Below are 25,606 nucleotides of genomic sequence, written 5' to 3'. Positions count from 1 at the left end.
CAATAGTGACTCGTGAAAACACGCCGCTATGGAAAACATTTTATCTACACTGAGCGCCACACTGGGCACCGGAATTGGCTTATCCTGCGCCCTGGCGGCGGGAGCTGGTCTCCTAGCACACTGGGGCTACTATATCCGCGGGCACAGGAGCATGGAGGTGTTCAATATCTTGGTCATCCACGGCGTCGCACTGATGCTTCTCTTCATCAAGTCCGTCACAAGTCTGGGATTCGCAACGGGTACAACGGCGCATCTTGCAATATCCAGCTCTTACTTTGCAGGCCTATTTACCAGTATCGTGGTATACCGCCTAATATTCCACCCTCTGCGCCGGTTCCCCGGTCCTTTTCCGGCCAGAATTATGAAGCCCTACATCATGTGGCTCAACAGAGATTGGAAATTGCATGAAAAATATCTCGAGATGCACGAGAAGCACGGAGATTTCGTGCGCGTTGGTACGGACCCAATAACTCGAGCGAGCGCTGGTGATAATGGAGGCTGAGTACCAGCTAACAAGACCCCAGGCCCCAACGACATCTCAGTCGTCAACCTAGACGCCATCACCAAGATCCACGGACCACAGACACAGTGCACCAAGCGCAATACCGGATTCTACGACGCTTTGAGGACAAAGGGCGAGTTGAACTTGGATTCTCTTTCGCACAACGAGGCACACCGCGACAGGCGTAAAGTCTGGGACCAAGCTTTAGGAAGCAAAGGTGACGCCGCATCCCCTCTCATTCCACTAGGCCTCAAATTTTCAGGGAGTTTGTCCAAGGAAAGGTTGAATATGCTAATACTCCTCCAGCCCTCGAAAGATACGAAGAAGAAACCCGCACCGTCCTCCGAACCTGGCTATCTCGCCTCGAAGAAGTCCAAGGAAAGCCAATCAACGCCTCGCACTACGCGAAACTCATCCCCTTTGACAATATGGGCCGTGTAGGCTACGGCCGAGACTTCGGTACCGTCCGAGACGGCAGAGAGGATAGGATGCTCGACCTCATTGAGACGACGTTCAAGTTGGGCGCTCGACTGGGGCAGACGCCTTGGCCGCTCGTGTTCCTGGCGAAGCTGCCGCGGATGGGTATGCAAAAGGAGTTTGAGGATTTGGGGGTTCGACTTGTGGATGAGAGGATCGCCGTAAGTTAAGACCTACTTAGAGGTGTTATGGTGAAGTATAGCTGATGATTGAATAGGTTGATTCTGATGAATCTCACGATATGTTGAAGTACTTCCTCGACGACTATAAGTCTGAGAAACCAAAGTCTTTCTTCAATGTCAATATCATGTATTCCGACTCTCAAGCCATCCTCATCGGAGCGACGTACGTATATATGGGGACTCTTGTTTGGAGAAACACACATGCTCACTAAAGGCCAGAGACACAATATCCTGCACTTTGGGGTACGCCTTCTATTACATCGCCCGCGACGCCGGACTCCGTCAGCGTCTTTACGAAGAGATTGCGCCTATGCACTCCAAGACTTTGGAAGGGGAATTCGCTGTGACGGACCTCAATAAGCTTGATCTGCTTGAAGCTGTCATCGCCGAGACCCTTCGGATGTATGCGCCCGCGCCGATCAATGGGCCCAGAATGGCTCCGTCGGAGGGTGTGACGATTGATGGGACTTACATCCCTGGAGACGTGACTTTATGTACGCCAATCCACTGCTATCATCGAAGTAAGTCCAGAAACTCGCGTGGGATGTACAAACTTTGATCGCTGATAATCACTATAGGCCACAAGTACTGGAGGTACCCTAATGAGTTCATACCCGAGCGCTGGACGACTCGCCCAGAGTTGGTCATTGACCGGAGGGCTTTCTTGCCTTTTAGCTACGGTAAGGATATGTCGCGTAAAGCATAGGAAGAATGGAACAGCTCACAATCTGGTGTTCAGGTCGGTATGACTGTGTAGGAAGGCGTCTGGCTTGGAACGTTCTGCGGCTAACCATTGCCTATACTCTCTGGAACTATGACTTTGAATTTGCCCCTGGAGAAGACGGCGAGACGTTTGAGGAAGAAGCCAAGTTTCAGCTAATTATTAAGCCCGCAAAGTTGGATTGTGTTTTTACGAAGAGGCCCGAGACTCGGTTGTGAGGCTATGGAAGAGACGAGCCAAGGCTGTGCTTGCTCTTGACGAGTCTTTGTTCATAGTGAGGGAGGTCAGGGAGACAGCAAGGAGGGTCCGAAGGAGACACGGACGACAAGGTTATTTAGTGGCCCAATTTCTTTTTCTCAATGAAATCCATTGTACTCATCGTAACCATTATCTTCGTCGCTCATGTGAAGTCGTGTGACAAATGAGACCTCCCTTCTAGGAGCTCCCAATCACTGCCCGCTTCCCATTAGGTAAGGTAGTCCATGGTACCAAAAGATCAGTGCCCTCCCCTCATACCACAAACCACCCTCACAACCGCCCAGAACCTTCGAAACTGCCTCTAAATCAGGGCCAGAGCAAAGGAAATTTCCTCTACTCTGCCGCCTGGGTGGGCCACGCTGGTCTTGCACATCTCCGACTCAGGAATCAGCGGGCCGTTATAGTCCGTCGGATGATGACGAGCGTGGCACATGGCATGTGTACGGTAAGAATCAAGGTTCCTTTTAGCCTTCTAAGCCGGTCCCATCATCTGCTCATTAGGCCTGTCCCGATTATGTGTGACGCCCCATTCCGGACCCCATCGCTTCGCGACCCAATCAAGGTCTCTATCGTGAAAGTCCGCCGGGATATAGACCCATTTCTCTTCGTCTTTGAGCCAGGTTCTGGCGGGCATGTACGCCTCGAGCATGTAATAGTTATCCCGCGAGTAGGGGAGATCGATGGTGGGCGGGCCGTTCCCCTCCAAGAAGGCGTCTGTGAGAGACTCCGCGTCGGCCTCGGACATCTCAAAGTGGCGACGACGGTTACCCTTGTTCGCTCTCTGCCTCTTGATCGCGGCACAGGTGTTGTTGAGATGGACCTCGAGGAGGTGAGCGTAGGCGAGCGGGGAGCGGATGGCATGGAGCACGGTTTCTGTAATTCTGTCTTTCCAGACCAAGTTCCACGAAGCGTCTTGACCCCGGCGCATGATAGTGATGGGAACCCCGGAGTCGAGATTGGGGCGCCACTTGTTGAAGTCGACAATGATGCAGCAGGCCTGCCAGCGCAAGACGCAGGTGAGGCAGGTGCATAAGACGTAGGGCTCGGGTTGAGGGATGTGGACGTATCGCCGGTGGATACCGAGCATGTCGATTCTGGCGTCATTCTTGAGGACCGGGTGAAGTTCTGGGTCGATCTCGTCGAGTGTTACTGGAAGCCTGAAGCACTTGGAAAGAACTGGGTATCGTTGAGAGATGATTTTGCGCGAGAGAAGCTTCTCGTTGTGTTGGATGAGCTTGCGGAGTGTCTTGCAGGTCTGGGCAGTCTTCAAAACCTCGCTGGGAAGCATGTTGCTGATAATGTCGACAAGAGTCTCATTGGGAAGGTCGAGGAGTTGAGTTGTCCGGCGAGCTGAGGACTTTGCAGTCTTCTTCTCAAGTTTCCGCTTCATTCTCTCAGTCTTCTTTGAGCGTAGATTGAGCGCGCCCTTTGCTGTGACACGCTCGCTATCGGTGACTTCCTTTGTGGCTTCGGTGTGTCTTGAAGACTCGCCTTCGATCAGCTCACCGGTGCTTGTGTAGTAGGAAGTTGTGCCATCACTGTTGATGACCGTGAAAATTGAGTTGTCGACGACTGGCCCTTCTGACGTAGTTGCTGCCATCGTTGGTTTTGGTGAGCTTTTCACAGCCGGAGATACTTTGGCAGGATTGACTTTCGTGGAGGCCGTATCCTTCCGCTTGTGAGAGGCTTTGGGTCCCTTCGATGAGGTTCCTGAGATTTCATCAGCTTCCTTCATCTTCGGTGAGATTCCCGTGAGCCTCAAGCCCTGGTGTCTTTCTCTTATCAAGTGATGGAGGTAAGTTGAGGGTGAGAAGCTGAGTATTCGATGCCGCCACCACCGAGTACGAAGGAAGGTGTGGGGGTTGCGTCACACCGAGCCTGCCCAATTGGATGGGTAAAAATCCCTGCGCACAGACCACATATGTACAGCTCCAAGAGGAAAGAGCAGGGGATTTCAATCCTTCCCCAGACCACTTGCAGATTTCATGCTTATGTCATCGTCAAACATCCTTCCTTCCACAAGGAGCGATCAAGATGCAACCCCTGAGGGTTTTTGTAACTCCCTGGGCGACTTCGCCGCTGAATGAGTGTCACGATACATGAGTGGAAAATGAACTGAGCGCAATTCAGAAACAAAATTTGATTCATTGCCGGAGGACCTCCATGACTATCCGTGTATCCGTGTCCATCCTGAAAGCCCCATCACTATCTGAAGAAATCCCAACCAAATTACCTGGCAAGCCATTGTCCCAACACCTCTATCGACCGAAGTCGGCGATGATACAACTGCCCAGCAGCAAATTAAAAGCGAACGCCGGGGTACCTCAACACAAATCAAACTCAAAATCCAGAACTTCTCCCTCCCAAGACAAGTGTAAGTGACTTCCAGTCCGTCCGATCCGTGCTTGTTGTTCTAAGTGACTGCCCATGAACCTCCTAATCAGCTTTATCTTCCTTGATCTCACTGGTTTGAGAAGGTAACCACTTCAAGCTCTCAGATTGAGCAAGGGTCGACACCGTATCTGAGCTCCCAAATTGGAGACATCCTGCCATCTGGAAGGGTGGCACCGGGAGGATACTCCTTGCTCAGCGCTTGACGAGCAGACTCGGACTGGTTCCGATAGCAGGCGAACCGGATTTCAAGCTCTCCCATTCCAGTCTGAGGGTCTTGAACATGGGCGATGACATCCTCGGTGTCGAAATCGAGCTTCATGCGGAAGTAACGCAGCAGAGTGTCCTTGTTGACAAAGGACAACTCGCCGGTAACGACGAGAACACGAGAGTGGTAGCCGCCGACATCTTCCTCGGCCTTTCGAACCCGGTTGCGAACAATCTTGACGGCGTAGCTACTGATGATGAGACGACGGGCCGGGTTTCTACAGTGAGCGTAGAAGCGCTGGGCCGCGGCCAGCTCGAAGAACACCAACTTAGCGGCCGAGGTGAAATGCTCGTGACCATCTGGAGGATTGATCACAGTGGCCCAGACACGTCCCATGCCGCGAATTTGACCCAGGAGCTGGCTGTAGGTGACGTCCGCTGGGAGATTGGTCAAGAAGAAGGAGACATTCTTGCACTCCGGAATGTCATCCGAAAGGTTGCGCGGGTTCAAAGCATCGCCCTTGTAGTTAGCCGAGACACCCTGGGCCATTTTGAGATCCTTCTGGGGATCGCACTCGGGGCGGAAGAATGTTCGAGTGACGGCGTTCATTGGCCGAAACTCGCCAACTGGAGCGTAAGATTGGAAGCCCTTCTGAACAACCGCAGGTCGAGGCTCATACTGAGCCCAGACAGACGTGGCTTGAGGAGTGAGCAACTCCCTCAGGGTATGATGGTCCCAACGACCTGTGCCGATTGGAGCTTGGCTGTTCATGGGCTTCGTGCCATTGCGATGGGTTGACGGCATTCCAACATCTGGCTGAGGGATGAAGACTCGGTTGCGACTTGACTCGGAGCCAGACTGCCGCGGCTGTGGCTGCACCTGACCAGCCAAACTCGCACGAGGGCCGCCTGGGAAGTTGTTTTGAGCACCAGCATTCACGGGCTCTCGAACAGGCATGGCTTGGCCGCGGAAACGAGGCAAAACCCAGCCAGGAGCTCTCTCGGGAGTTCCATCTGGCGCATTGAGCTTCTGGCCTTGAGTCTTGGTGTTGGAGCCGCCGACGTTTGCAGAAGTGGAATCAGGAGAGATAGTGGTGGGTGGAGAGGAGTTGGTCTTCTCACTGCCCTTGCCCTTATCGATTCCCGTATTCTCGCCAGCTTTATAGTCGGTGGCGTTGTAGTAGGCTGGACCTTGGCGGGCACCGGACGAGATGGAAAGCCGATCGGTGCTTGAAGACCCATGGCTGGAGGATGAGCCGACTCGGGGGTGAACGTAGGCGCTTCCAACGATGGTGCGATGACTATCAGTCCGAATGGCATGGGTATGGGCGAGATCAATCCGGGCCATGCTTTGGAGCAAATTCGCTTCAATCGCAGGATCCATGACCAATCTGTGGTTGGAGTGCTTGCTGCCATTTTGATGGTTGATCAGGTTCTGGTGAGCATCCCGGGCAATACCCGGGCAATAGACAGAGCTGGAAAGAATAGCTTGATCATCGTTGCCTCCAGCAGCGTTGGCATGCGTTCGAATATTGCGAGGAGCATTGACCAAAGCCTGGTAAGCAGCAGCAGTGTGCTCGGGAGATCCAGCGAGAAGATCGAAACCAGCCATCGTGAAGTTGACAAGTCAGACAGTAAACTTTCTTGATGTTAGTTGAGGTAAGAAGCTGCGAGTGTGGTTGCTTTGGAATCGTACAAGAAGCCTGATCTCTGGTTGAAGAGACTTCCTAGGGACCGATGTAACGAAGGTATGTGTCTTGAACAGCAAAAGTAACAGTTGTAGGTTCTGCGTGCAGTTTGTTGGTGACAGTTTACTCGGTAAGATGACAGTCAGTCATTTGATCCGATTGGTGACAGAGTTCAAAGACTTGATGAGTAAAGGAAGAAACAGGATGATTGTTTCAGGCGAAATATTGGTTGTCCATGAGTTGGATGAAGGAAGGAGAGGAATTGGCCTGGTTCCGGGATGGAGGAGGAGGTTTTATGATGAAGAATGGGAGGATGGGCGGTTCGAGGGCGGTTCAGGGCGGCTCGAGACATCAGGCAGGTCGAAGGAGGCAGGTATGAAGGGTGGAAGGAAGGTACAGGTCGTTGGGCGGTCGGGAGGCTATCAGGCACATGGTGTTAGTCCAAAGGGGATGGACTGCCTGTGTAAGGACCAAAGGTGAAGTTGAGATTATGAAGGATAGCAAAAAGGCTTGGAGCCTTGGATATGGAAGTCCGAATAGTGGGCCTGGAGCCTAAGCCTACCTTACAGCAGAGTGAAGATGAAAGAATTCCCGATGTCAGATGACAGGTTTGAGGAGTTGTCTATCAATAAAGTGAAGGCTTGGAGCTTCAAGGCATTGAGGGAATTGCTCCCCAATTAAGATCAACATATACGGCCTTCATGAACTTGACCAAAGATCCATCTTTCTTTGAGGAATTACGGCACCCGGTAAAGAGATTCGCATTGAAGGTGAGATGAAAGTGAAAGTGACATGGGGCACAATTTGCTAAAAAGCACATTTGAGGAGGTCACCGTGTCCAAGAATCAGTGTAGGAGCTAGCATTGCCCGAAATTGGATGGAATGTGCAAGGATATCCTGAAAGTTGCTTACAGACCGTTCGTTGGTAGATGGACCGCTTTGTTCCACAGAGCTCAGATGGATAGTTGAGTAAGTTACTGTATGCAAGGCAGCGATTGTGAAGTTGCAATAGGGGCTAGGCCCCAATTTCCATCAAATCAAAGTGCTCACAATGTTGAGGCTGTGAGATGTATCGACTTATTCCTGCGCTCTAAATAAGGTGACTTGTGAGCAGAAGTGGAAGAAAGAAGGAGCTATCTCAAAAACGCAGTTAACTCCCTCTTGTACCGACTTCTGTTACCCACATAAGTGCCTTATCTTGTAGAGTAGGCTGGGCTTTGAGGGGGGTTGAAATTGAACCGACGAAGATTACCACGTCTTACTAAAAATTCTTACTCCAGGATTCTACAACGATTTTACTTGCAAAGAGCTTCGGGTTGTTTAGAACCCTAGCTTATCAGCCTAAGTTTCTGTCTGAACTCGGCAGACTGAAGATGGACCCACAGATAGCAGACGAGAAGACCTGAAGTATCGAGAAACCTGTGACATTTGAACAACGCGGCTCCTTGATCATGTGTTTGAATCTACTTTCAAATGAAACATGACATATTGAACCAAATTGCGTTTCGAACTTAAGGTGATTCGGGACCTGAAAGGAAAGATGGCGTCACCTGCCTTCAGCCCCCATCGAAAGGACAGGTTCAACCGACAGATCACGGAGTGTACGAGATGTTTTCTCTGAATTCTGGCTGTCATTCTTGGGTTCCAACGAAAGTTCAGTCTAGATATGGTCCATCACGACGATCTTTGAGCTCCTCCGGTCTCCCAGCTCCGGACCACAAAGACATCTATAGTCTTCCATATTGCCTCACTAAAAGTAGCAGCGGGAATGTCTGTCAGTTTTCATGACAAAGGCATCCCATCAGTCCCTTTCAAACTTGGATCTAGACCCATTGTTGAAGAATAAAAGGAATTAGGTAAAGGTCATCAATGAATCTCACAGATGCTTGGAAGTAGACGCGAGTAATAAACTTGAGATCTATGGATCTTCCAAACCTGATGTTCCATGATTGAATCTCACAAGGCACGCTTAACATCTGCTACTCTTCAAAACCGTTTTAGGAGGCCCAACGAGCCGTTTGAACGCAATGGTCTACTCATCCAACGTATTACGGCGTAGATTGACCACGGACGTATGGACTTTATGTGTCATCTACATGTACTGTGGATATGTTTCTGAAGACACTCGTGACTCGAGAAGAACAGTCTCTTACTATCCTTTACCATCGATAGGAGTTAGTTTAAACTAGTAGCAATTTGATCAAGTTGAGTTGTGCGTTCTGTAGGGTTTGCAATTTCTCACTGTCTCACATTTTTATGGTTTGAGGATGATGGTTTCACGCGGGCAAAAGATTCGCAGTCATATTAGCTTCTCTCAGTACCAAAATTCTCATACCGAGACCTCGAGAATATTATTTCGGCCCAGAGTAATAATCCACTCGGGAACTGCCGTCCCGTGGCCGAGTCTCTACCGGACGACGGGAGGGCGGCTGCGGCTCCCCGTCACGCTCCGGTCCCTTGCATCAACCACCGACAATATGCTTTCGGAAAATTCAGATCGAGTAATCTGCAGCCGCCCGTCAGTGGAAAGTGAAATTCACAAACCATGGAATCGGAACCCTGACAGTAAGGTATGTCATCGAACAAGACAGGCGTCATCCCTCTCCCAAGAATTTGGAAGCTGTGTCAAAATACGAGATCAGCAAAGGGCAACCGAGATCGGGCATCATATTTTCAGGTGATTCTCTCATGCCTGAATCGAGCTATTGGAGACGATTCGGGAAGCAGAGTCTCAGACGGAATGCTGTTCCCCGTCGCCCAGCACTACCGGGACCCTTGAAGGGCCCTCCCTTGGGGCTCACGGGCTCATAGTTCTCTCATCAGAGGATGGAAAAATCCTGTCAGCGATCACTCATATGTCTCACAAGAGGAACCACTACCACGGAATGGGTAAGCGATTGCGCAAAGTCGAAGCGAGAGATTCCCGATCTCTGTGCCAGGGATGACAAGTTATTCAAGAGTCCCACAAGAACATGCGGGGACATCTGTCAAAAAGAAAGCACCATTAAATCACATCTGATAGAAATTATTCACAGTCGCTCATGACCACTCAGTCACACTCATCTTAAGTGCCGATGGTCTGAGCGGCAATACCCCAACAACAGTTGGTCCATCATCCTCGCACCCGCAAAAGGAGTCGCGGGCAGTTACATGATCTCAAACCACGGCAGGGTGCATCGCGAGTCTCCGATTTCTTGCTTTTCATGAGTTCCAATCGCCCGATGTTGTTTTCGTTTAGCATCTGTTGTTACACACACCAGCTCCATATGCATGGCAGGGGGTGAAGGGGCCATCCCTCGGCACCTGAACGCAGATCGAAAAAGGGATCCTGCCGGATCTTGGAGGCTTCGCCCAAAGAGCAGGGGTATCGGGGAAGTCGATCTGTGAGGAAGAAGAAGAAAAGCTACGAAGGAAAAAGAGAATGATGGATAACGTGAGGCGCGCGCCATACCACGAGCTCAGCTCTCACGAATTTTCCATCGTACCCGTCCGTGAACGCCTCATTGTATACGAAACCCTGGCATCATTGTCTGAGCCTCGCAGTTCTCGTTGCTTGTTGGGTGCCCTTGAACCTCTGGGAGGACACTCGGATCTCCTAGATAATTGCTTTTTCTTCTGCAATCTGGATGTTATGTGCGCATCCTCCTGGCCGGGGGGTCAGCCAGACCTCTGGGAATGCACCGGTTATTGTTATGTAACTCTTCTGGGATTGGACTGCTGCATCGAGCTTTCGCTTAAGTAGGTTCTTTTCTCAACAAGGAGGGGAAACATTGCGAGGCCGCAGCAACGCCAAAATGACGACCAACTGCATGAGGTCGTTCTCCCTTCCTTTCTTCACCAACACGAGGGGTGGGAGACTCACTTCACGCCTCGCTCTTCTTCGAGGCACTTTCAGGAAGCCCCGATGCGCCAATGTCTCGACTGACATAGTGTGCGAAATGTGCAAATGTGAAGCTGATGCCCCCTCCCGAGTCCCGAGAAAAACCTCTGTCAGTTCTATGTACTCACCTTCCTCCCTACGTTCGATCTACCAAGTGGGAACATCTCAGACACTGCAGCGCCTCAGCTGTGGTTATTGTTATTATTGTTTTGTTTTTTCTCCGACGCAGAAAAAAAGTTTTCTACGCACAAAGAAATTTGAACAGGACGTTGTATTTGCTGTGCTCCTTTCTCTAACCAAACGGGCGGCGGTGACACTCGAAAGATCAACAAATGCGTTGTTCGGTGGTCAGACCAGCGTTGCAGCTCTCCTCCTGAGCAGTGAGACGTGGCCACGAAGACTGCCGACATAAGCTCCGTGCATCCTCCGGCGAGTCGTAGACTTTTGATTTGCGAACGCAAGCAATGGCGACCGTCAAGACCCAGGTCTTGGTCGCGGGTCATCACTTGTTGGCGCCAGATTTCATTCTTTTTTTCCCTTGCGGACTGGAGAGGAGAAGTGATGCTCATTCCTCACGGGCCCTCGCCGTACAGGGATGCGGTCTCACCCGCCGCGGCGGAACATTACCCGGAAGCCTCTCCCGGGAGACGGACATGGGATGCCAGCAGAGGGGGACGGCCACAAGGGCGGTGGCTCGCAATCATCAACCAACCTGTGTCTAGTTCGCCTTCCGGATCGAGGTTCCGCATGTCTTGAGATGTGCGCAAATCCCATCCCACTGGCTCGCGGGACTCCATCCGTCTAGGCCAGGGCGAGCCTAGTAGAACGCATCGCAGAAGAAAAGGATCCAACACCCTTCTTGGTGATCTCCACTACCAACTTCATTTGCAACCCTCTGCATCCTAGTCCTGGCTGGGGTAGATTCGGTGGTGGAGGAGGTAAGCTCTCTCTTTTGAGAGTGATCTCGAGCAAACATGGCCGGGGCAAGGGTACGCATCCACATCATGATCTTGGATACAAAAGGTGAAGTCCCTCGCGCGATGTTAATCAGATTTCGCTCCATCCAGCAGAACAACATTCTTTGAGCCTTCCAAGCATTCATTTGCTCTCTCCTTTCACTTCTCATCTCATTCGAGAGATCAGCGGCAAGATGAACGGCTCACAAGATGAGAGGGCCGTCCCTCATGCGACAATCCCGATCTGCGAAGAGAAGGACATTGAGATTATCATCACCCACAACATGGGTGAGGTAACAGATCCGGAGAAAGATGTTCAGACATCAGCAGTCATGTCTAGCCATGGGTTCCAGACCGATGATGAGTCCAGCAGTGTTAGTAGCGGGCCAGAGAAGCAGGGCATGTCCAAGGCCCGTAGCATCGCCCTCGTCACAACCGTCAGCGGTGCCAGCTTCATGAACGTATGTAATCCTTGGTACAACATCTGCCGAACAGCCTAACGATGACATGTAGACTCTCTCAGTACAAGCCGTGGTCATTATTCTCCCCACTATCGGTCGCGACATTGGTATCCCAGAGTCGCGTCTCCAATGGATCGTCTCAGCCTACTCTCTCACATTCGGATGCTTCTTGCTCCTCTGGGGCCGTATCGCCGACATCTATGACAAGCGTATCATCTTCATCGCTGGAACCGCCTGGCTCGCCGTCATGACCATCGCCAACCCCTTCATTCCCAACGAGATCGCCTTCAATGTCTTCCGCGGCTTACAAGGTCTAGGCGCCGCCGCCAACGTACCAACAGCTATTGGAATCCTTGGGACAACATTCCCGCCTGGAAAGGCAAAGACGTATGCTTTCGTGGCATACGGAGCTGGCGTACCCCTGGGAAGCACCTTTGGCACCATTCTATCTGGCTTCATCGCCGAGTACGCCAACTGGAAGTGGGTATTCGGCGTCATGGCTATCCTCGCAGGCCTCGTCGCTGTGGCGGGCATCTTTTTCATCCCTCCCGTTGTTCTAACGTTGCCTAAGAAGGGTGCCAGCGCTAGAAAATCGGTTGATTGGATCGGTGGAGCTTTGATCACCGTTGGCCTCCTGGCTCTGATGTTGGCTCTCACTGAGGGTAACGTCGTTGGCTGGAAAACTCCTTGGATCTCGGTCCTTATCGTCATCTCGTTCATGATTATGGGAGTATTCTGGTTCTGGCAGCGTCACCTTGAGTTCAAGACAGATCGCCTTCCACTCATGAAGACCTCCATCTTCCACAGCGGAAAGTTCTGTGCCGCGCTCGCCATCATGGCCATGTTCTTCGCCTCGTTCAACAACTTCCTCATCTTTGCGACCTACTTTTACCAGGACTACCAGGCGAAGTCCATCCTCACAACCACGCTTTACTTCCTTCCCACCGGCATCGGCGGAATTATGGTGGCCTGGGCTGCTGCGCTTCTAATCTCGCGTGTGCCAACCTACATACTCCTCGTTTGCGGCAACGTCTCCGTCTCCATCGCGTGCCTGCTCTTCGCAACACCGATCCCCACAAGCACATCATACTTCGCCTACGGACTACCTGCTATGATCCTGTCAGTCATCGGCGCGGACATGGCATGGCCCACCCTCATCCTGTTTGTCTCCAAGGCCCTGCCCCAGGAAGATCAAGCTCTTGGCGGCGCTCTCGTCAACTCTGTAGGGCAGGTTGGCCGTTCCATCGGCCTGGCCATCTCCACCGCCGTCCAGACAGCCATCATGGCCAAGGCCAGGGGTGTATCGGTTGAGGCAGCGGGCCCTGTGTTGGAGTGGGACCAACCGTCGTTGGACGGGCTGCGGGCCGCTAATTGGATGAACTTTGCGCTCGGCATCACCTCTCTTACGATTGTGGTGGTATTCTTCCGTAGCTCAGAGATTGTCGGCAGGGCCGAGCCGGCCAAGGATACAGAGGCCGAGAGGCCCGTCGTGAATAGGAACGATGCGGACATCGAAAAGAGATAGGTGTTCAAGATGTCGTATGTCTAAGTTTAGATTTCAAAGGTCTCACCACCAAAGTAAAAGTTCTGTTTTTGTTATTCAAAAAGCTTTTCGACCCTTATTGATGTCTCATTCTCTGTGTGAGAACGCAAGACGTGACAAAACGAGAATGTGGCTGTGATTTCAGATGAGCCCCAACGTCGGAGGACGCCCAGCTGAACGCATCCAGAGACGATCAAATTCCTTCGAGAAGCACTTGCTACATTCCACGGCAAGACAATACCAAGGACGCAGCATCTCTCGCCAGCTCCTACGAACATATCATTCCGCCCCACCTGAAGTCTCGGCCGTACGGTAAATTGAATCTGCTTCAAGGTCATGTCATTTTACGATCCGTTACCCCTCTCCGACACCCGTTGGGGGAAGCTCCGACCATTTATCCTGGCCCATTGGCTCTGTGCCGCAAGTTGATTGTTTGCTCCGGCCCTGCAGTCGAAGAATGCCCCCTGTCCCAACGAGGATTTGCGCAGGCTTTTAGTCTTCACCGCGGTTTGAATAATGTACGTTTGCGTCGCAGAAGATGCGGTGACGAATCCAATAATACTCGCGGCGACGGACTTGCGTCCGCTATGGATTACACAACATCACCTCTGACAGACACAGGGGTTGGAATCATGCCCTTTGGCACATCATGTGAGTTTGAATGGAAACAGTGCTGCACTGTGAAGCTCTCTTACCATCAACATAGATGCTACAGATACGGGGGTTCAATACTAGGTATTTGCCATATCATGCAGAAATTACATATCGAAGACAGACAGCCGCAAACATTGAGACTGGTCCGCTTGAGGTCAACGAAGCTCCGTTGGTTTTGTATCACGATTGGTACACCACCACCGGCACTACGAATCAGGCGCCGGACGGCCTCAAGGTACGGACTGACAGTTACAACCATTCCAGACTTGAGTCCTTTCTCGCAGCGCTTAATCTTAATGAGTCATAGAAGCCACTTCATACCCATCTCGTTAATACACTCGCCACGTGCTGGGCGTCACTGGACGTATCCGCCACAGCCACCACGTGAAGAGCCAGGTTAGATACAGATCCAGCCACTGATTGGCTAGAGTAATTTCGGCAACGTATCAAGTCGTTTGTAGGCCGAAAGGTAAACCTAAAGATCTTGGCGCTGTCATATCACGAATTGCCCTGATGACCAGAACTGCAGAATTTGGGGGTGGGCAGTGTCAGGGCGCTCACGTGAGTTGAAACTTCGTGAAGAATGGCATCTTTATAGTGACGTTATGGGTATATCATGCCAATCTTGCCATTTGTCAAAGGCCATATAGTTTCACGATAAATCAAACATCGAACTCGTCTACGACTCACTTCCTCACAAATGGAACTGAGAATTGTCAGAAGGTTGGATGCAGAGGTTGTGACACAACATATCAGTGGCATCGTATCAATGCTCCCGAAAGTCGTTGGGCACATTCGGTAAGAGAGCGAATAGGTGTGGTGAAGTGCCTGATGTTGACGCGCTTCTCGATTCGAACACCTATGGTTCGAATCCGGATCATGAAACAAAACACCTTTGGTGTGTAGACAGAGCATGCCGGAATGGAAGGCAATGGATTGAGGATCGTGACTATCTAGGGGTTGATAGTCATGCTGGGTAATACTGTGTAAGGATGCAAGAGCACAAGCCTTTAGCAGACGACGCATCTGTAAATACATGAATGCACAACTCGAGGAAGAAATGCAATACTAACCTGGTGACATCCTACGTCCCAGACCCTTCAAGGGCACCACAAAGTAATACTTCACCTCGAAGACCATTATATTGGCTTAGCTTGTTTTCTTTCTGTATGAGAGCGGAACATTCTGGAACTAATGTTTCGGTGGAATTCAAATAGGTGGAAGTTTGGCGAAGGCTAGGAAGCGGACAGGAAGAATTGAGGCAAGAACATAAGGATCCTCTAGATAGTTGGTGGGCTTTATCTGTCCACGGTTTGATGTGGTCTTCGCTATCTAAACAAAAGTCCTGGGGCTCATGTCGGAAACTTTCATCCAGCTACTTCTATAGTAGTGCATGCCGTTGAAGAGAATATGTGTAAGAGAGAGTTGTTGGAATTCGCAAAGGATCTGATACTCTTTGCAATACGTGAGGATGAAGTCTTTCCACTGTGACGAAGAAATGCTAAGGAGATTTTGGTGCGTCAAATGGAAGAGACGGGAAGTGCTTACTAGATGCCTCAGAATTCTATTGGAAACTCGAAAGAAACGAATGACAGGGAGGATCATGTACATTGAACACAACCACATGCATAGAATGGCCTGACCTAGGAAAATAAATTATGCCCTTTTAGCCAGGCCCTTTGTTCCAATTCCTGCTTCAGCCTTACTTCCCTGGAGGCGATCATCAACTACCTTATGCAGCAACTTCCCACCTGACATCTTCCCACCCCGCTCTCCTGCTCATCCGCCCCTTGAGGTCACTGCCCGGCACCGGCTTTCCAAAAGAGCCGGTCAGAGGTACAGCCGTAATCTTTGGGACCACAAGGGCCTGCCCATCTGAACTGGTAACGTCGAATCCAGCAACTAGCAGCGCAAGGGAACCCAACAGCTCGCCGCTCGCGAAGTACCGGCCGGGACTGTTTGCCAGGGTCAGCTTCAACACACTCATCGGCAGACGGATCGTGGGGGCAAGTAACTTACCAAATATGTTTTCCACCCCCAAAACCAAGGAACCCTCGGACAGCAACATTGACAACCGCCTCTCCCTTCTCTTCCGCAACCTTCAAAAACCTATCCCCAATAAACTCCATCGCATCATCTCCCCAGATCCCAGAGTCAGTCTGTAGAATCCTCTGCGGTGCAGAAATCTGCCAGTCCTTCTTCACGACGAAGCTCATCTTCCCATCAGAAATAGTCGTATCAGCCATGACCTTCCTCGCGAGAACACCCGCAGCATACAACCGATGCGTCTCGCGGAAACACGACATGAGCAGTGGACACCTCTCCTCCAGCTTTTCAATATGCAGCACAAACACCCTCTTCTCTTCCCCATCGACTACGTCCCGCCCCTTCTCCTCAATGACGCCCCGCACCTCCTTGCGAAGTCTCGAAAGAAGCAAAGGCTGACTGAACACTCGGGTGAAGAACCAGTAGAATGAGGGAAAGGTATTCGAGATGGCGCCGTGGAGGAAGATCAACTCAATCTTGGCGGCTTCTGCTGAGGTCATATCGAAGCTCATGCTCAGTCTCCGACGATCTTTGACGAGGGATGGGACGTCGTCGCCCTCGTGGAGTTGGGAGTCGAAGAAGGATTTGAAGGCTTCTTGGAAGAGGGCTTGGCCGCGGTAGCCTTTTGGTGCGACGAGGGAGGGGAAGATGCCCAGCATGAGCTTGTTGACGTCTGCTTCGTAGTCCCTACTCAATGTCAGACCACTCCATCTCAAGTCAGAGTATCATCTAAAGGAACTTACCAGTACGCCTCGATGAGTTTCTTATCCGCCCTCAGTGGGTTCTTACTCCCATACAGCGAATCCGTGCTGGCTAGGGTGAACAACTCCCGATTCCACATGTACAAATCCGCAACCTCGACGTCGTTACCAATCTCGTTCAACGCAGTTGCAATCCATCCCACGGCAGAGATGTTGAGCCCAAGTAGCGATTGCCCCGCCATACCCCCGTAGATACTCTTCACCCAAGGGCCGTAAAACGCGGGATCATCCCACGCCCTCATGGTCTGCGCGCTGGCGCCAGCCATCCCTTTAATGAGATCCCTCAAAAACGGATCGAAGCTGAGGGAGCGGTTGCGGAGTGCCGCTTGTGCGAGGTCGGGTTCCGTTATCACGTACATCTTGCCGCCTAGCATTGGTAGAGTAAACATGGGAGCTTTCGACTTTGCACTGGACACAGACATTCAGTATCAGTTGTGCCATGCATTAGGGGGATTGACGAGAATCTTACTAGGCGAGGTCAAGATATTGCCACGAGTGTTGCAAGATACCGATAATGTGGCCGATGAAGGGAACTGTCGGGCGTAATAGAGGCGGCTCTTTAATGTCCATGGTGACGGGCGATCTGATGAGATAGGCGAGGTACAGCATCACCGGGATGGCGGTGAGCAGTGCCACTGAGGGCACGAAGCCATCATCAGGCCCCAGAATGCTAAGCATGATGTCTTGAAGCCGAATTTACGTGTGCACCAAAGCTCTGCTGCAATTGAAACGGGTTTGCCGGCAGAGGATGCTCCTTATGTACTTACCTCGTGGCGCTTGCAACTTTGTACCTTCAGGATGGATACAGGGGGGAAGATGGCAAGTTTTAGTGCTTATGGCGCCGTGCGACCAACCAAAATTCCTAGGAACTTCACCCGTCAGATGGGAATGGGACTAATTCAGTCCCGGCTTGTCGTAATTTGGCGTAAATGATTGGTTGTGAGTATGGTGCACTGTCCTCTGCCACGGCACTGTAAGCTCCCACCCGGGCCGGTGCTCCGTCGTGTGGGGCCCTCGGATCCGGTATGGGGAGCCTTATCCCAGCATCGCCGGGTTGGAGACAGCACCTGTATACTACCCCAGGACCTAGTAGCCACCGGCTTTTTGATGGGTTTACCTCCGCGCTAGACTCGAGGTTGCGAATACATAACTTATTCCTCCGAACACCCCTGAAATGTCTTTTGATCAGTTGGATAAGGCAGCTTGCATATATTCAAGCTATTAAGGAAGTGCATAGAACAGAAGGGGTATCTCTTGCAAAGGAATGACTCAACCCGCCCTCTCAGACTCGCCAACCACAACATCCTCGTCGCAATCCTCCGCCTCCTCCTCCTCATCACTGGCCAACCTCTTCAGCCTCTCCCTCACAATAGGATCCTTTTCGAGTTCTTGCCAAAGCTCCAAACGCCACTCATCCGCACAAACGTCGTCCTCTTTACGAACCCAAGGCCACCTCCACATCCCCGCGAGGATGAGAGAACGCTGAAGGGTGCGGAAAATGGTCTCCATGAGGATGAAGAGAGTGACCATTACAATCAACGTCAGCCACCATGTCCAATCCCGACCAAAGGTCTTTGAGAAACCATCGCGTACGGCGTAGATTGACGGGGCGCGGGTATAGATCGACGAGAGGAAACCTTGCCAAGCCCACCATCCGGAGAAGGTGAGGAGGAAGCATCCTATCACGACACCCGATTTGTGGTGCGTCTCGAGAATGCTGCGACAGAGTTAGTCTTCACTCTTCACCTTCAGACAAAAAGAAGTGTGCATTTTCCACTTACAAGCACTTGTAGTTAATCCAGACAACGCCAAGAGTGAACGCCAAGTTGCCAACGGCGTAAAGGCCCTGGTCACTCGAGTGCGCAAACCAGACGTAACCCGCCCAGACGCCCCAGTACGCCAACACGCCCTGGATTGCCGCTGACAGCATCCAGCCAGCATACTTGGCCAGGTTTAGACCCATGTTTCGCTGACCGTACACATAAAGCTCGGGAACGGCAAGCAAGGTATCTGCGCTGAGGTCTTGTTCCCAGATCCCAAGACAGATGACGCACAGACTGGTGAACAATGTGTTAAAGACAGTCAAACTAGCCATTTCGTACAATGAAGTACCCGTATAACCGTTGTAGCGCTGATACAGGGCCGTGGGGAGGTAGAAGAACATCTCCTTCCAGAAGGTACACAAGATGAACTTGGCCGTACGCACGTAGTTCCATCGACCGTGCACGAGAAGTAGTCGCTGAAGGTATCTGAATTGAGCGATGGCATAGTCGGCTACTCGAGCAGCTTGTAAACCCTCCTTTCCAGAGATGCCGACGCCGACGTGGCTAGCAGAGATCATTGCCAAGTCGTTGGCGCCGTCACCAATAGCAAGTGTAAGACCGTGGCCCATTCGACCTTTCAACTTTCGTAGCTGGGAGCGAACAGTCTTGACCATCAACGCCTTCTGCGCCGGAGAGGCTCGACAGCAAATGACAGAGTCGACAAAGGGGACCACCGAGTAGAACTGGGCTGTCAAGTCGTCCGACTTCTCGATCGTCGCCAGGGTCTGCCCGTCGATAACGACAACACTGTGGATACAGCCAGAGTGCAAATCTTCGGACAGTGCCACGAGCTGGCCCTGAAGGTCTCCCTTAGTGACGTCCAGAGTGTACAGATCGGACACCGGTTGGCAGATGCGGGTTGAATGGGCAATGTTGATGGCTGTTTCACGTTTGTCGCCTGTCAACATCCAGATCTTGATGTTCGCCCTCCGCAACTTGTCAATGGTTTCCGGAACGCCCTGTTGAAGCTTATCTTCAATCGCCGAAGCACCGACGAGGTTGAAGGACTGCTCGATCGTTTCCGCTGCAGCCTCGATCTTGTCTTGGCGATCCGTCAAGCTGGTAGATGCGGCGTCGAATGCTTTCTTCCAGGTGAGGTAGTCCTGCTCCGAGATGAACTTTTGAGCGAAAAGCAGCGTTCGTAGGCCTTCGGTGGCAAAATCGTCGAGATGCTTGAAACATCTGGTAAAAATGGTCGAGTCGTCGGCGATGGCGGGTTCGTCAAGGAAGGCGAATTTTTCGGGTGTTTGGTATGGTAAAGTGGGAGAAGAACCCCCCGAAGCTTCGAAAGAAGTCGTGCGGATGTTGATGGATGGCCGCAAGAGGTCGCCCGACTTGCGCAATTTGCTCGTCTCGAAAGACTGGCTGCGGTCCATAGGGCGCCGAACACTCGGGCCTGGGGTACCGCGTGCGATTCCGATGCTTCTTCGCAAAGACATGCTAGCGCGACCACCAATGCTGATTCTCGGCTCATGCTGTTCACTTTTGCGCAAAAGTTCGCGTTCAAGGTCCGCGCTTTGCCTCACATCCTGGGCCTTTTGCAACGCCATGCTAGCCATCTTAAGTCTCGGCAAGATCACCGAGTCCGCACCTTTGCAGATAATGCAAATCCGACCATCGGGATACCGCACGACAATAGACATCCTCTTCCGGTGGCTACTGAACTCGATGACATCCAAGATCTGGAATGTTATGTGTTTGGTTGCATCACTGGCTTCCGAGCTCTGTCGTAAGGTGATGTTTGACGAAGTCCGCGAAACAACAGTATAGCCGAGCTCTTGTGCTGCCTTAACCATGGCCAGCTCGTCTGGAGAAGAAGACTGATATTCGACCTCACCGTTGCGGATTTCCGGGAGGCAGGTATGACAGAGTGCCATTGCAAGGATGTAGTCTTTTGCCCTTCTTGCAAACAGAGAATGAGGCCTCAGGGCAATGAACTCTAGAAGATCGCTGGTAGTGACGTCGGGCTGCACATGGTCCGGACGGCTCGTGGATCTCCACTGGGAAGACGATCTTCGCGTAGATGGTGCTCGTGAGCGAGCCATCGATGGTCTGCCGAGAGTCGCTGGAGATTGAACGTAGTCGTCTACGATGGCATCGGTTCGAATGTGCTGGGTTGAAATGCGCGGGATCCCCTTAGCCTCAAACAGGGTGTCTACAGAGCTGTTGTTTTCGCTATCGCCATCTGCAACTTCGACGTCCGGTTGGTGCAGCCAAGCTGTGCCGGCAATGCTCAGTTTGCGGAACTTCATCACGTTTTCCGTCAGTGTGCCTGTTTTGTCGGTGAAGATGTAGCCGACTTGGCCCAAGTTCTCGAGGATGGTGTTCGTATTGCATCGAGCTGGAGTGTCCGTTTCGGCGTGGTACATCTCGACATCGGAATTGAGCATGAGTAGCTGTCCGACTTTGACGATCTCGAGACTGACGTACAACGCCAAAGGAATGACATTGTTGAACTGGATGATAAAACCAATGATGATTTCGTAGAACTTGACTTCAGCACCACTCAGGTACCATGTCCTTCTCTCCTGCGACCGCTGCCACAATACATATCCCATGGAGCAGCCGACAGAAAGAATAATGACATAGAGCGCCAGGGAAACGACAATCTTGTTGGCTACGGTCTCCAACACGGGTTTCTTGGCCTTGGGGTGTTGATTAGCATTCATGCGAATCTTGCACTCCTCCCCCGTGTTGACAACGATGCCAATCGCGGACGCCGTATTTCTCAGAATGCTGCCTCTGTATATAACCTCGGCGGAAGTCAGTGGTAGCGACTTTCCGTTGACAGTCACTCGACCATCGAACTTGTAAAGATCAGGGTTTGGGTCTTCGACCACAAATTCGGCATCGCAGGCCACGATCTTCTCGACAGAATCGCGTCCTTCCAGTGCAGCCGAAACTTGCTTGCTCTTGAGGTTGGTCTCGCCGTCAAGGGCCATCGTCTCGATATAAGCAAGGCCATTCTCGCCATCGGCATGGAGCAGTACGATATCGGCAGGGACCGGATCGTCTCTTCGTAAGTTGATGAGGTCGCCAACCTCGATGTCACACCATCTCGTTGTTATCCAGGGCCCATCATCTACTGCTTGGCCGGCGCCTAGTACTTGAGAGCCTCCCAGGAGAGTGCTTCGAAGCTTAGACTGCCAGGTCTGCGAGCTAGTGTTGCGATGTTTCGAGTGCTTGAGCACACGCGCTGTTTTCGCGTTCTCCACCTTGTCTAGCCGGTGGCGCTTGAAATCGTCATATCCTTCCTTTGCGACAGTGACCAGAACGAAGAAAAGTAGCGGCAAAATCGTCGTAAAGTTTCCCGTGGTAGAAAGGCCAGGCACGGTCTGCGGGACGCCCACACAGAGGAAATAAAAATTGCCAATTCGGGAAAACTGGAAGAAGAGTTGTTTCGGGATGAAGTCATAAACAGTGTATCGGGAAGTTCGGATGGTGTTCGAAAGGAAGGGATGCCCGCCTCGTCGTTCGTCCGTTAGGGGCGCATTTTGGTCCAGCTGTAGTGGAATAATGCGACCATTCTTCGAAGGCGGCAATGTCTTTCGGCCTAGGACAACCTCGTAAAATACACTCTTGCACCACATCACAGCATCGCGCCTCGAATTAGCGCCCAGCCACCGCGCTCTGTCGGGGGCTTCGTCGGGACCGGGCCGCGGCGCATCGCCCACGGTCGGTGGTTCAGTTGTTGGTTTCTCGTTCATCGTAGCGGCGGCATTAATTGAGCGAGTGACAATTGCAAGAGTCGCGTCTTGCGTGATGGATCATTTCCGTGCGAAAAACGAGCGGTCGCATCGGTTCGGATCCTATGGAGATCGTAAGGGTGCAGCAAATTTGAACGCAGCACTCGAGATCATCCGATTTTCTCAACGAGTCCGAACGTCCAGAGCAGAGAGTTCGACGATGCGCACTGCCATTCTGGTGTTTCCCCGGCCAAGTTTGATGACAGGAGAGGAAAACCCATTGGGAGCGGCAATGGAGAAGAAACAGCGGGCACCGAGTTCGTCATTAACGTCCTGCATCCCGCGCAAAGGTGGGCTGCCAAGGAAAACTGGCGAAATTACATAGAGGGAGCAGGCGTAATCGGTGGCTAAAGATATCAATCAGCGACGATTCTCCAGGGCAGAAATCGGCGGGCGGATTCCCCGTTGGTACCATTATCCCGTGTTGATCTCCCCACGTGGTGGGCACACTGGCCGGGGTTCTCGCTGGTCATTGATGGATATTTGTGGTGGGCATTGCTGCTAGTGCAAGTGTGCATTCTCGGACTCGATTGATTAGATCGAGCGGCCAGGCCATTCTGATTGAAGTCGACCGAAGGTTCTTCTAGATTTCGAAAAGAAGCTCGACGCCCTCATCTGCCAGCTGCCAGTGAAGTCTTTTCCCCACGTGCGGTGCATGTGGTGATGGGCGAAAGCTTAAGGTTGCGCTCACTCACCTTCCAAAGCAGCGGCGCCAAGAAAGCAACGAGCTGACGCCAGGGATGAACTCCGTCCAACGCATGGCTTGGCTTCGGACACACTGCTCGAAGCGTCGCTAGCCGCGAAGCGGTCAACCGGACCCGAACTGTCTGGCCTTGTTCCATCTCGAAGTCTTGTTTAGGTAGATCGGCGCAACGGGTGGCTGATGGAATAAATTCTGCTAGGCGGCTCCGCGTATTGGTGACAATCATGTTTCCCCCCCGTCCCGTCCACGTTGATCCGCGGATCCCACAGCAAGCAACATCGAGGTCCCGTGCGCCCGGAGAAATCAAGGCATCCGAGGTGCGAATGGCAAGGTCGAGCACGGATGCCATCTGTTGTCTTCAGACTTTCAGCCGCCCAGCCCTGGGAGTGTAAGGCCACGCTTCAGCCTTTCCCTCTCCGACGAGTGTCATACGAGGGCAGAAAGTTCGGGCGAAAGCTGAACAGGCAATACCCTTTGTCGCAACGTCGCACATTGGTGGAGTATCACGCACACACAACTCTCATGGCCGCCTTGAAGAGGAATGGTGGCCTTTGATGGAGGTTAATCGCTGCCGCCGCCGTCGGCATGTGTTTATCATTTCCAGCTGAGCGCCTCTATGCATTGCCGACGGGAGAATCGATGATACCTTCATCCCATCTGATGTGCTTCGAAATGCGAACCGGAGATGAAAAATCGAACAAGGCAATGGGGAGACAGAGGAATTGAAGGTTTGACGGTTGATGGAGGAAGAAGCAGCGGGATGTCAGAAGATGCCGCATCACAGTGCGACGAGCTGTGCCCCTGCCTGAGTCATCAGGCGCGTCAGGGCTGGATATCCCAGAGGTACGTACAGTGTCACCAAAACATTGACTTATGTAAGCACTGTACGTCAACGTCCTCCTCCGCCTCCTCATCTCCTCCCCGTCGCCTCCCCGTCGCCTCCCCGTCGCCAGCATAACCCCGTCCTTCTGAATCCCGAAATGCCGGGTTCTTCATTCATCAACTGTCACAGAGCACAGCACACATTTCTCAAGATGGAGCACAAGGTTCGGAGAGTTTTTTCTTTATTACACATCGATCAACGAGTGTCTGGGGCGTGTCTTGGCTGCCCATCTCCCATGAATCTGTACCCAGCCTCAGGTAAAGTACCAAGGCGAACCCAAGCTCTCACCGGATATTCCGTCGCCAGAATACCAAATCCAGGAGGCGTGGTAGCTAATTATTGCACTGTTTCAAAACACACTCAAAATGCCTTTCCCAAATATGTGAACTGTAGAAATGGATATCTCTTTATGCCTGTAGAGAGAAGTAGAAACAAGAAGAAAAAATAAGGCCGCCGCTCAATGCATGCAAAGCCACAGTGTGTACATGGATACTCATGAAATGTTCCCCCTAGTTCCGCCTCATAAACATGACAATCGTGATATGCGTCTACTTGCGCCTCTGCGCGCCAGCTGCAGTGAGCTTCTGGTTGATGAAGTCGGCCATGTTGCCAGCCTGGTTGCCGTAGGACAGATGAGCCGGCAGAATGGTGAGGGTTCCTTTGCAGACGGCATCGCCCTGGGCGCAGATGATCTTGGTCTTGGACTTGGGGAAGTTGGGAATCTGAGCCTTGTCCTGGGTGTTCTGGGTGTCGCCGAACATGAAGGCCGCGACGATCTGGTCCTTCTGGGCCTGGGGCAAGTCCTCGACAGCGCGGTGAGTGACGGCGGCACCTTGGCTGTAGCCGCCGACGACCATCATGGAGTTGGGGCACTGGCTGTTGACTTCGCCAATGATCTTCTTCATCTCCGCAACACCAGCGGGGTCGGCGCCGCCAGGCAAGAAGTTAGTGGAGAGACCAGCGGCATAGTCGACTCCCTCAACGGCCACGCTCGAGAATTGACCCTTGACGTTGTTGGCGGTTTGAGGACCGCAAATGGTACCCATGTTGCCGATTTCGGTAGAGCCACGAGCAAAGACCATAATGACGTCTTTGCAACCGCCAGTCGAGAACTCCTTGGCGGTGGAACCGACACGGCCGCGCTGGCGGGCTTCGATATCGCGGGCCTCGATTTCAAGAATGTCACGCTCATCGAGCTCGGGCTCGGAAAGCGTGGGGAACGCAGCCGCGATAGACGCGAGGGCGAGAATGGCGGAGAACTTCATCGTGATGGATTTGAGAAAAGGTCGAAGAGGATGGCTCACAGAGCAGACTGAGATACAGCGTCGCGGAAGAGAATGACTGCCACCGGGGCTTGGAATGTAAGCGAGCCGAGTGCTGCGTGTTGTAGATGAGATGTGGTGATGATGATGATGAGATGAATAAAGTCAAAGGGTCTGGCCGCAACCTTTATACAGAGAGTTTCTGCACGTCAACCCACGCCGTTGGGCTGTTGTTGAGATGACGATTAGTGCAAACCTCCGCCTCGGCCGTTGTTGGCGTTTCCACATCAAGTCACTTTCGTCCCATAGCTCCCAACGTCCGGGCCAGTCGCATCTCTCGAATCAACTCGAGTAAGCAAGAGACGTCCCCGAAGGTGTCCCTTGGCGTGTAAGATGCATCTGGGGTCGATGGGATCTCCTGAGGCGCAGGTCGAGGTGGACTGTCCAGATCGCAAGTCTGTC

General features: G+C 52.2%; 7 protein-coding genes across 7 annotated transcripts; 4 read left to right on the top strand and 3 right to left on the bottom strand.

Annotated features, from left to right (window-relative positions):
* Positions 1–28: 28 nt before the first annotated feature.
* Positions 29–2,100, top strand: CLUP02_05049 (L-ornithine-N5-monooxygenase; the record flags this gene model as incomplete). The annotated part of the gene is made up of 7 exons (XM_049284058.1): positions 29–455; positions 525–767; positions 809–1,140; positions 1,197–1,328; positions 1,376–1,682; positions 1,740–1,841; positions 1,901–2,100. 7 exons carry the CDS (start codon positions 29–31, stop codon positions 2,098–2,100), a joined length of 1,743 nt encoding a protein of 580 aa, XP_049141201.1.
* Positions 2,101–2,612: 512 nt separating this feature from the next.
* CLUP02_05048 (F-box domain-containing protein) lies at positions 2,613–6,350 on the bottom strand (the record flags this gene model as incomplete). The annotated part of the gene is made up of 5 exons (XM_049284057.1): positions 2,613–3,954; positions 4,053–4,100; positions 4,161–4,330; positions 4,464–4,553; positions 4,656–6,350. 5 exons carry the CDS (start codon positions 6,348–6,350, stop codon positions 2,613–2,615), a joined length of 3,345 nt encoding a protein of 1,114 aa, XP_049141200.1.
* Positions 6,351–8,693: 2,343 nt separating this feature from the next.
* On the top strand, positions 8,694–9,107 carry CLUP02_05047 (uncharacterized protein; the record flags this gene model as incomplete). Its single annotated transcript, XM_049284056.1, has 1 exon — positions 8,694–9,107. One exon carries the CDS (start codon positions 8,694–8,696, stop codon positions 9,105–9,107), a length of 414 nt encoding a protein of 137 aa, XP_049141199.1.
* A 2,173-nt stretch (positions 9,108–11,280) lies between these two features.
* Positions 11,281–13,248, top strand: CLUP02_05046 (major facilitator superfamily transporter; the record flags this gene model as incomplete). Its single annotated transcript, XM_049284055.1, has 3 exons — positions 11,281–11,295; positions 11,358–11,723; positions 11,776–13,248. 3 exons carry the CDS (start codon positions 11,281–11,283, stop codon positions 13,246–13,248), a joined length of 1,854 nt encoding a protein of 617 aa, XP_049141198.1.
* A 100-nt stretch (positions 13,249–13,348) lies between these two features.
* On the top strand, positions 13,349–14,227 carry CLUP02_05045 (uncharacterized protein; the record flags this gene model as incomplete). The annotated part of the gene is made up of 4 exons (XM_049284054.1): positions 13,349–13,364; positions 13,417–13,784; positions 13,882–13,917; positions 13,973–14,227. 4 exons carry the CDS (start codon positions 13,349–13,351, stop codon positions 14,225–14,227), a joined length of 675 nt encoding a protein of 224 aa, XP_049141197.1.
* A 186-nt stretch (positions 14,228–14,413) lies between these two features.
* On the bottom strand, positions 14,414–23,995 carry CLUP02_05044 (phospholipid-translocating P-type ATPase; the record flags this gene model as incomplete). The annotated part of the gene is made up of 21 exons (XM_049284053.1): positions 14,414–14,492; positions 14,611–14,626; positions 14,714–14,873; positions 15,169–15,222; positions 15,286–15,421; positions 15,672–15,875; positions 15,940–16,653; positions 16,710–17,135; positions 17,197–17,397; positions 17,495–17,518; positions 17,603–17,896; positions 18,016–18,444; positions 18,509–22,304; positions 22,425–22,643; positions 22,709–22,906; positions 22,992–23,119; positions 23,248–23,355; positions 23,398–23,471; positions 23,515–23,613; positions 23,680–23,827; positions 23,883–23,995. The coding sequence occupies 21 exons, from the start codon at positions 23,993–23,995 to the stop codon at positions 14,414–14,416; spliced, it is 7,620 nt and encodes a 2,539-aa protein (XP_049141196.1).
* Positions 23,996–24,430: 435 nt separating this feature from the next.
* CLUP02_05043 (cutinase) lies at positions 24,431–25,147 on the bottom strand (the record flags this gene model as incomplete). The annotated part of the gene is made up of 1 exon (XM_049284052.1): positions 24,431–25,147. The coding sequence occupies one exon, from the start codon at positions 25,145–25,147 to the stop codon at positions 24,431–24,433; it is 717 nt and encodes a 238-aa protein (XP_049141195.1).
* Between the last annotated feature and the right edge of the window lie 459 nt (positions 25,148–25,606).

This window comes from Colletotrichum lupini, chromosome 3 (assembly GCF_023278565.1).
Source record: "Colletotrichum lupini chromosome 3, complete sequence".
Taxonomy (NCBI): Eukaryota; Fungi; Ascomycota; class Sordariomycetes; order Glomerellales; family Glomerellaceae; genus Colletotrichum; species Colletotrichum lupini.
The sequence above is the reverse complement of the archived record's forward strand: the minus strand, read 5'-3'. Positions and strand labels throughout refer to the sequence as shown.